The sequence below is a fragment of the Vigna umbellata genome, chromosome 3 (genome assembly GCF_029865625.1).
Source record: "Vigna umbellata cultivar VRB3 chromosome 3, Vumbellata_1.0, whole genome shotgun sequence".
NCBI classification, from domain to species: Eukaryota; Viridiplantae; Streptophyta; class Magnoliopsida; order Fabales; family Fabaceae; genus Vigna; species Vigna umbellata.
In genome coordinates this window covers 29,192,871-29,203,845 of record NC_142167.1, presented here as the reverse complement: position 1 = coordinate 29,203,845, position 10,975 = coordinate 29,192,871, and the positions used below count along the sequence as shown (strand labels likewise).

At 33.5% G+C, this 10,975-nt stretch overlaps 1 protein-coding gene across 1 annotated transcript; it reads right to left on the bottom strand.

Moving 5' to 3' along the window:
* Positions 1-981: 981 nt before the first annotated feature.
* LOC124847452 (Pentatricopeptide repeat (PPR) superfamily protein) lies at positions 982-3,864 on the bottom strand. The gene has a single exon (XM_047324944.2). It carries the CDS (start codon positions 3,709-3,711, stop codon positions 1,795-1,797), a length of 1,917 nt encoding a protein of 638 aa, XP_047180900.2. The 5' UTR covers positions 3,712-3,864; the 3' UTR covers positions 982-1,794.
* Positions 3,865-10,975: the final 7,111 nt, after the last annotated feature.

Genomic DNA, 10,975 nt, shown 5'->3' with positions numbered 1-10,975 from the left:
CCATTATTTAAAACAAAATATTTTTGCATACAAATATTCTTCAATGAGAAACATTAGGCTTTATTCCTTTAAATAATTCATAAGGAGTACATTTTAAAATAAGATGAATTCTATTTAAAACATAGCATGCAATACTCACAACTTAGTCAAAAATGTTTTGGAATTTTAGATTCATTTAATTTTACATGGACTACATCAATGTCTTTTTAATTAGTTTTTAAAGCTAAAATTCTTTTTTTCCTCTAATTCTTATACAAAATTTAATTAAGTTTATAATTTTTAGTTGATTCAATTTATTTTTCTAATTTTTTGAAAATGATTCAATTGGATTTTTTTTTAATTGGATATTAGATTTTATACATTAAATCACCTCACTTTAAAAGCCCAAATATTTAAATTAATTTTAATTTAAGTTAAGGAATTTGGTAAGTAAATTCTAACGAAAATCAAACATTAATATAATAAGAAAAGAATTTAATAGGATTATTTTTAAAAATTAGAAGAATAAATAATTAAATAAAAATTAAAGATCTAATTATATTTTATATAAGGATGATAAAAAAATGTTAGTTTTTTTTTATAAATAAAAAAATCAACCATGATTACTTTCATTCTAGAAAAAAAAAACTCAAAAGAAATTTGGATGCGTGGTTGATTTGTTCGAATGTGAATATAATATTAGATAAATAAAATTAGATAATAATAATAATGAAGTTCAAATAGAATATTCAAATTTTGTGAATATTTCCAAAAAATGATGTTTTAATATTTATATTTTCAATTTTTTTTATACGATGATTGTTTTAATATAATAGTAAGTTATATAAATTTATAATTCCTTATAAAAACAATTATTAAGATGACATACTAGATTTCTTTTACTAAAATATAATATATTTAATCCATTAATTCAAAATAAAAATTAAAATATTTTTTAAAAAAGTTACTCAATATGAATGAAATCCAAACAATTCACCTAAATTAATCCACAGACCGAACAACTCATGTCCTATAAATAATTATATTTTCGTTTCAATTGCTTAGAGTAAGACTGAAAATAAGATCTAAATTTTTGTCTCAATTGCTCAGAGAAGGCAGGTTCACTTTTACCGCACCTGCAATTTGTTGTTGTGGGATGGAACATCATACCTCAAATATTCCTATGCAAATCTTTCTACCTCTCACTCTTCAACTACATACGTCTAAAAAATTCTTCACCAAAATTGTTTAAAAAAGAAATCTCATTTTTATGTTAAAAAAATAATCAGAATCCTATTGTACCCTTTTTTTCGTACATAATAATTGTCACTAGTTATTTCAAGTAGTTAATGGATAGAACTTGCGGTAGAAGATTTCATCTTATGGCTTCATTGTTGGAGCTTGTCTATGTGCCTTTTGTTCATAAACTAGTGTTTGATATATGCCATGCAATGCTGACTGTGTATAAATCTGTTCTCCTTTCTTTTCTTTCGGTTAAGTCACTGCCCTTTCAGTAGCTTCATACATCACAAAATTTATCTCAGACTCGTAATTTTTTTCATCTCTGTTAAAGATCAAATATCATCGTACCACGCATATCAGTTGAAGCACGGCTTAATAACCCAGTTTCGTGTTTATATGGAGAAAATCCAGAATTTTACCATTGGTCCTCCTAGTTTAATGCTCCTCATTGATATTGTGCAAACTTCAAAGCTCCTTTTATGCATGCTTTAGACGCTTTGAATCAAACCATAAACCTTTGTTGATATTTTAAAGCACAAACCAAATTTCATCTACTTCAATCCTGACTTCATGTCATGCCTCATAAAATGCTGACATGGTAGGATCTTCAGAATGGATGTCCTTCCCCACTTTGCCATTTAACTTGTCAAGTATTCTCCATGTCACAGAATCAGGACTGAGACCATTCTTTTTCATCTCTCTGACAATCTGGTAAGCTTCACTTTTCAGACCAAGATTGCACGCACAGTTGATCAGAATATTATAACTAAATATATTCGGAGAGACCCCAGAATCTACTAATTCATACAAAAAATGGCAAGCCTCGTCAAAATTGCCAGAGCGGCAAAACCCTTTCAGAATTGCTGCATAAACAAAATTATCATGAACCCCTGAAGGCCATATAACATTGTGCCAAAATCTCTTTGCTTCTTCTACTTGATCAGATTCACATAGACCTTCTACCACAACTGTATATGTGGTACTATCTGCCCTAATGCCATCATTTAGCATGTCATCAAGAACCATCAATGCATCATTTGGTCGCTTTAGTTTGAACAAACCTCGGAGAAGAGCATTATAAGTCACAACACTAGGCCTTATACCATTTTCAGGCATCAGCTTATGAAACAGATCTAGAGCTTCATTGATTCTTGCAGCATCCAACATACCAGAAATCAAAGTAGTGAAGGTCACAACATCAGGTGCAGCAAATTTTCCTATTAACATGTCATGCAATACCTTTGATGCTTCATCAACCCTACCCATCTTGCAAAAACCATTGATCACCGTGTTGAGGGTGATCACGTCAGCATGACACTGGGTCTCAAACATAAACACAAGTACATTCAAAAGCTCTGTCGGGTTGTTCACAAGACAAAGAGCTCTCAAGTAAATGTTGTAAATCCTAGTCTTGTCAACACCTTTCTTACTCAGCATGAGTTGCAAAACTTCCCTCGCCTTGTCCACATCAAACACTTGGCAAAGAGCTTCCACGAGTACCTTATAAGTATGCTCAGATAACACAAACCCAAATTCAGCTCCTTCCTCTAACAACTGATAAGCCCTCATACAATCACCATCCCTGCTAAGCCCATGAATGACATAATTATACGACACCTCACTTGGAACAAACCCTCTTTTCCTCATTACGTAAACAATCCTAGCTGCCCCATTATGCCTCCCAACTCTGCAAAGAGAATCCACCATCTGTCCATAAGCAAGCTCCTCAGAAAAACCACTCCCGAACGGCAACTCCTCGGCAATCCTAAACACTTCACCAAAAAACCCCTCCCTGCACAAAGAATCAACCAAATTTGCAAATGCCGCGGTCTTCACAGAATCTTCAGCTTCCGCACTCATCATCTCCCACAACTTGCACATCAACTCCCTCCCACCTTCCAGGTCTCTCTCCCGAAGAGCGCCGCGAATCAAAACACTCCAAGTCACCGTATTCGGCTCCACGCCACTCTCAAGCATTTCATCGAACACCTTGCGCGCGTCCCTAAGACCACGAACCAAGCAGTACCCATTAATCAAAGTGGTGAAAGAGACAACATTTGGGCAATGGCCACGACTCTTCATGTCAAAAAACAGCCTGTGAGCGTCCTGGGGTTGATGGGCACCGCAAAACTGGTCCATCAGACGGTTGTAGTTGACCAAAGAGGGAACGAAACCGGGCTTGGAAGCGATGATGGATTGGATGAGGCGCCACGTGGCGTGAGGTGTTCGAGAAGCGAGCATGCGAGCGAGGAGGACATTGCAGGTGCGCTCATCGGGGAGGGAGCCGGAAGCGAGGGAGAGAGAGAAACGATATTGCGCTTCGGAGAAACGGCGAGAGTCGCAGAGGGAGTGAACAGTGGTAGCGATGTTGTGTTTTGAGGGTGCATTTTGGGACTGGTGAAATGAAAGAGACGGAGAGAGGTTTGAGAATTGAAGGGAGAATGGAATGAGTTTGGGCCTGCGGAGAATTGGCGCGAAGATTATGTGCATTGTTGCAGCAGCGAGTGAAGCTGAACCAGCTGGGTTGCAGACATGTCAGCACAATTCAAAGGAAATTCCAAACTAATGACTGCTTCAAAAATCATCCCTTCCCTCTTTGCTCTTTAGACGTCATAAAGTTTCTCACCTTTTGATTCACATTTCAAGATTTGAAATTCAACTACACACCAAAATGGATCTCAAATAGTCATGTTTTATGATCTGATCTCCACAAATAAACTATTAATTGGGATGACAAAAAAAATCCACACCCGCATATATCTGCAGATAAAATCCACGACGGATAGTTGATATCCGCAAATATTTATTACCCACCAGTAGGTAGCGGATATTTTAATATCCGCTTATAAACGAGTCGGGTGCGGGTATTATACTATCCGTACCAGCAGATACCCGCTATCCGAAAAAAATAAAAATAAAAGTTTAATTTATATTTTATTAAGTTAAATTTAATTAAAATTAACATTAATTTATATTTTACAAGATTAAATTTAATTAAAATTGAATTTAAATTTAAATTTAATTTAATTTATATTATATTTTATATTTTTTGTAATTCTATTTAAATTATTTTAATAATTTATTAAAATATATATTTTTTTAAATATTTGTGGGTATCAGCGGATATCCATGGGTATCCGCGGGTTTTAAAATACCCGCGGATATTTTTTAAGCGGGTATCCGTGCGGATAGCAGGTTGGGTAGCGAGTGAATTTTTTTTTGTCGGGTCGAGTTGCGGGTAGGCACTATCCATGCCCGACCCGACCCGTTGTCATCCCTAACTATTACAGTGTAATTCAAGTTTCAAAATTAAAACGATTGAAGAATGAAATTCATTTTTATATATTTTCGTGATATTATTTTGTTAAGACACCGAATTTAAACTAACTCTAGTGTGAAACTAAAGATTAATAAATAATCGGATAACAAGTGAATGAAACATTGTCTAATAAACAATAAATATTGTTAAGATGAATATAGTAAAAACGATGTATGAATATATACACATAAACGTATATATACACAAAATCCACTCAACGTATTAAGTTTTCTTAGTGCTAAGAATTCTATTTCGATGGGTGCTTTAAGATTTGTTCAACAAATTGAGTTTTTTTTTTATGTTTGCTCAATAAATTGTGTTATGCAAATGTGTCTCTCTACTACTAATTTTCTCAACACTTTCAAACTTTCAGTGATGTGTACAACTATAGAACACCATTTCTCTATTTCCAATTTGGCTCAATGCTTTTAAAAATTGCATAGGAAAATACTAGTATCAAGGACAACCATCTATTCTCTTCATTAAATATTGACATGTGACTCAACGAATGAGTTTCCTATGTCTTTCCCTTGTTAAAATCCTTCTTCATTTGCATTCAAACATTATAATTCTATCAATAAATACTGTACTAGTAGTTTGTATAAGACTATATATTCACGTGAAATAAGAGTCGAAAAAAAATATAAACAAAAAACTTTAACACTTGTTAATTAATTCTCTCAACTTATAACTTTGTTGGAACATTAGTTGGGTCATAAGAAATAACTTCTAAATTTAATATGATCTTTCAAATATCTTTCAAATGTAGCAACTCAAATTCATTATAATATGAATTCATTAACTATTAAATAATCATACAGTCTTTGTGATAATAATATTGTGGAAGAACTTATTCATCCTACACTTCTTAAAGCTAGACCACATTATGTAACACCCAAAATAAAACATCTCACACACTAATAATTTTATAAATAATATAATTATTGTACATTTATTTTACAAACATTTCTCCAGCATTATAAAGAGTGATTGCTGAAAATACATTATGTGCTTTCAAACATCACGAAACTCACTTAAATTTTTTTTTCTTTTTAAACTATTCTTCATTTCTCTGATGCTTCACTTGTATAGATTCAGACATTGTTCTCTCATTTGCTCCCGTATAGCATATACGTTATACAATTATCGCTAAAATAAGATTTTCCGACACAAACAAACAAGTAAGGGTGAACTACCACGCAAAATTCCAAGAGAGACATAACATTATTATTATACATAATACGTTCACTGATGAGTCAATATTTTGTTCACTTCACTTAGTTTATTGTGCTAGAATTAATCGGGAAATTGTGCTTAATTGTCCAGTATTTTCCCATTTTTACTAATTGTGCTTAATTTGACCAAAAATTATAATTTTAATTAATTTGGATTATTTGAGCAAATTATTTGCATTATTGATTTCAGGGAAAATTTTGGAAATATAATTTGGGACATTTAGAGGGCCATCACATGATTCAAGACTTTCCACAAAAGAAGTGTGCACAAAGGGTATTACGGTGATTTTACTTTTTGGGCTTATGAGAGAGGGGTGTTTCATTATTGGAAAAAGGGTGACATCCAGCAAAATATCTTTCAAATGTAGCAACTCAAATTCATTATAATATGAATTCATTAACTATTAAATAATCATACAATCTTTGTGATAATAATATTGTGGAAGAACTTATTCATCCTACAGTTCTTAAAGCTAGACCACATTATGTAACACCCAAAATAAAATATCTCACACACTAATAATTTTATAAACAATATAATTATTGTACATTTATTTTACAAACATTTCTCCAGCATTATAAAGAGTGATTGCTGAAAATACATTATGTGCTTTCAAACATCACGAAACTCACTTAATTTTTTTTTCTTTTTAAACTATTCTTCATTTCTCTAATGCTTCACTTGTATAGATTCAGACATTGTTCCCTCATTTGCTCCCGTATAGCATATACGTTATACGCTAAAATAAGATTTTCCGACACAAACAAACAAGTAAGGGTGAACTACCACGTAAAATTCCAAGAGAGACATAACATTATTATTATACGTAATACGTTCACCATAAATTCTTGTAAGATACAATTATTATACTAGACTCTATTATCCGGATATAATGTTGATGGAAGTCTCAGGTGGTCATGCACTTGTGATGACCTTACTCCTCTCACAACATAATCTTAGCCAAATACAATATATCATATCACCCACAAGGTTAGTCTGTTAACATCTATGACCATAATTGAACATAGACTAGGACCACCTACCACTCTCACCACATAACACATCCTTCTCTATTTGAGATTGGATAATTATTAGAGTATTAGGATAACCACCAACAACAGGACCCTCAACATCAACATATACACTAATACCATACCATTATAAAGTCTCTCCTCGAGACTTGTACTATATTCCAATGCATAATTTCATATCCAACATCATAAAATACATTCATCACATAAATCATACAAAATGAATATATCACAAAACAAATTAACAATAATAAAATATTACTATAAATGGTCACTAGAGAAGAATCAAATGTTTCACGAATCAAACTCACCATAAACGCTAGTACATATGACTAGTCACAACTTACTGGATCAGACCAAGGCTACTCTATGATCAGGGATGTACAACCTTCGGTTTTTAAGATTCCTCTATCCTACCATAAAAAAAATAACCTTAATATAAACATTATGGGGAACTAAGAAGTTGAATCTGGCATAGCCAGTTAGACATCTTCTCATCCTTCCAGTAAGATGAAATAAAAATAGATAAAAACAATAAAAATTCTAGGGAAAACAAGAAGTTGAATCTGTCATAGCTGGTTAGACAACTTCTCATTCTTCCAAAAAGATGTAATAAAAATAGATAGAACAATAAAAGTTCTAGGGAAACAAGTAGTTGAATCTTCGTAGAGCCGATTAGACAACTTCTCATCCTTCCAAAAAGATGCAATAAAAATAGATAAAAACAATAAAAGTTATGGAGAAATAAGAAGTTGAATCTGGCAGAGCCAGTTAGACAACTTCTCATCCTTCTAAAAATATGCAATAAAAATAGATAAAAACAATAAAAGTTATGGGGAAACAAGAAGTTGAATCTGGCATAGCCAGTTAAACAACTTCTTATCCTTCTAGAAAATTGCAATATAAATAGATAAAAACAATAAAAGTTATGGGGAAACAAGAAGTTGAATCTGGTAAAGCCGGTTAGACAACTTCTCATCCTTTTAGAAAGATGTAACAGAAATAACTAAACGTTATGAGAAATAATAATGTAAACACAGTAGAACAGAATAAAAAATCACGTTTTACAACTATCAATAGACTTGGATCTCATCACAGAAGCATGTTCATATTAAAAATTCAAGATCATACAAAAACAAAAGACTTCAGACAAAAGCAAAAGATTTCATATTCAAGGTTCAAGATCATACAAAAACAAAAGGACTTCATATTCAAGATTTAAGATAGACAAAAGCAGAAGATTGCATATTCAAGATTCAGGATAATACAAAAACAAAAGACTCAAGATTAGCTCCCCTTACCTCTATTCCAGACTTAATCTCCTGCTTAGAAATTGTTCCCCGAAAACTTCCAGAATTTTCCTTTTGCAACTAGAATTCCCTCCAACTCTCTCTTCTCTCAAAATTTTCTCAATTTTTGGTGCCATTTCGGTCTTCCTCATGCTTGCTATTAGGCTAAGATTTGGCACTATTTGATTTTTTTAATAATATTTTATTAAAAATACTATTTTATTAAAAATAATATTTTGACTTCACCACCAAAAGTGTCTTGCTTTCCATTCCACTTCTGAAAGGTTCTTTGTCATTTTGCAATCATTTAACATTTTTTTTAATTAATTTTTTCCTTTTTACAAAACCTTCTAAACTAAAATTTTCAAAATTTTAAATTCCTTCTTCTAAAATTACTATAATCCATTATCATAAATTTTTAATGTTTTTTATCATAATTTTCTCAATAATTATATTTTCTACCTTTAAAATTATTACTACTAAAAAGGCTACTGTTTATTAAAAATGGATAATTTTAATGGACTTTATATTCTCCTCTAACAACAAAAATTTTCAATCTCGAAAATTCGACACTTCACAAAAATAGATGGGGATAATAATGCTTTACATCATCTTCTAGTTCCCATGTAGAGTCACTTGTTTTCCTATCTCAAACCACTCTAACTAAGTTGATAGTCTTCCCTCTAAGCTCTTTTGTTTTAGTGTCTTCTATACAAATAGGTTGTACTTCTACGAAGAGATCCTCTCTGATTTGAATCTCTTCTACTTCTAGAATGTGAGAAGGATCGGGCACATATTTTCTTAGTTGAGAAACGTGAAAAACTGAATGGAGATTGGCTAATTGAGGGGGTAACGTCATCTCATAAGCGACTGACCCAATTCTTCTCAAAATTTGATATGGACCAATGAACTTAGCCCTTCCTACACCCGTGGTTGAAGTCACCCACAAAAAGACATGATCTCTGACTGCAAACTCTAGCGGTCTTCTCCTTTGATCAACATATGACTTTTGTATACTCTACGAAGTCTTCATTCTTTCTCGTATCAACTTTACTTTGTCCATGGTTTATTGTAGTAATTCAGGTCCTATCAAAGCCTTTTCACCGTCCTGGTACCAACATAAAGGAGTTCGACATTGTCTTCCATACAGAGCCTTGTAAGGTGTCATTCCAATACTAGCATGAAAGCTATTATTGTAGGTGAATTCCACTAGAGGAAGTACTTCATCCCAACTACCTAGATGATCTAATACACAAGTTCTCAGTAGGTCTTCTAACGATTGGATGGTTCTTTTAGATTGTCCATCAGTTTGGGGATGATACGCGAAACTCATTCGTAACTTGATGCCCATAGCTTCCTGTAGAGTTTGCCAGAATCTAGAAGTGAATCTTGGGTCTCGATCTGACACAATGCTTGAAGAGACGTCGTGCAATCTTACTATCTCTTTTATGTACAGTTGTGGCAACTTAACCATTGACATTCTCATATTTATTGCTAAAAAGTGAGCACTTTTTTTCAATCGATCAATGATGACCCAGATAGCATCGTTACCTCTCACTGTCCGAGGTAAATGGGTAACAAAATCCATAGCAATGCTATCCCATTTCCATTCTGGTATGTCTAATTGTTGTAGCATTCCTCCAGGTCTCTGATGTTCCACTTTTACCTCTGACAAGTTAAACAAGCCGCTACAAATTGTGCCAATTCCTTCTTCATTCCAGGCCACCAAAAGGACTCCTTGAGATCTTGGTACATTTTAGTCATATCGGGATGTATGCTAAAACGACTCTTGTGTCCTTCTTCAAGGATTAGTCTCTTTATCTCTGGATTGTCTGGTTGACATACTCTACTTCTAAACCATAATACACCATCAGATCCTAGCCTAAATTCTTTAGCCTGTTCTGTATCGATCATTTCTGTTATCTTTTTCAGGCCAAGGTCCAACAACTGCTTCTCTTTAACTAAATTGAGCAAGTCGCTACATATAGTCAGACTACTACATCTAACGAAATCTGCTCCAAACTTCATTTGTAGCTTCAGATCTCTAAACTTCTCCACCAACTCTTGTTCTTTGATCATCATATGAGAAACATGCACTTCCTTTCTACTCAAAGCATCAACTACCACGTTTGCCTTTCCCGGATGATATAGGAGTTCAAAATCATAATCCTTCAAGAATTCCATCCACCGTCTTTGCCTCAAATTCAGCTCCTATTGGTCAAATAAGTACTTCAAGCTTTTGTGATCGCTGAATACTTGAAATTGAGCACCATAAGAATAGTGCCGCCAAATCTTCAAGGAAAACACCATCTCTGCCAATTCCAGATCATGAGTAGGATAGTTCTTCTCATGAACCTTTAATTGTCTTGAAGCGTACGCCACCGCCTTTCTTTCTTGCATGAGCACACAACCTAATTCTTGATGAGAAGCATCATAATAAACCTCAAAATTTTTACTTGGGTCAGGGGTTACCAAAACTGGTGCACTAGTAGCCTCTGCTTCAACTCTAGGAAACTCTTCTCACACCTATCCGTCCAGACAAAGGGTTGATCTTTGCGAGTTAGTTGTGTTAAAGGTGCTACTATTCTAGAGAAACTTTCTATAAACCTTCTATAGTAGCCAGCAAAACCCACAAAACTCCTTATTTTTGTTACAATCTTTGGTCTTTCCCATTGCAACACTACTTCAACTTTGGTTGGATCCACCCTATTCCTTGAGATGATATAACATGTCCTAAGAATTTCACCTCTTGCATCCAAAACTCGCATTTTGACATCTTTGCGTACAATTTCTTCTCCCTCAAGATCTCAAGTATGACCCTTAAGTGTTCGACATGTTATTCTCGAGTCTCAGAATAGATAAGTATGTCATCTATAAAG

Excerpts from the sequence above, each read along its gene's own strand:
- LOC124847452 (XM_047324944.2), bottom strand. The coding sequence starts at position 3,711 with ATGCACATAATCTTCGCGCCAATTCTCCGCAGGCCCAAACTCATTCCA.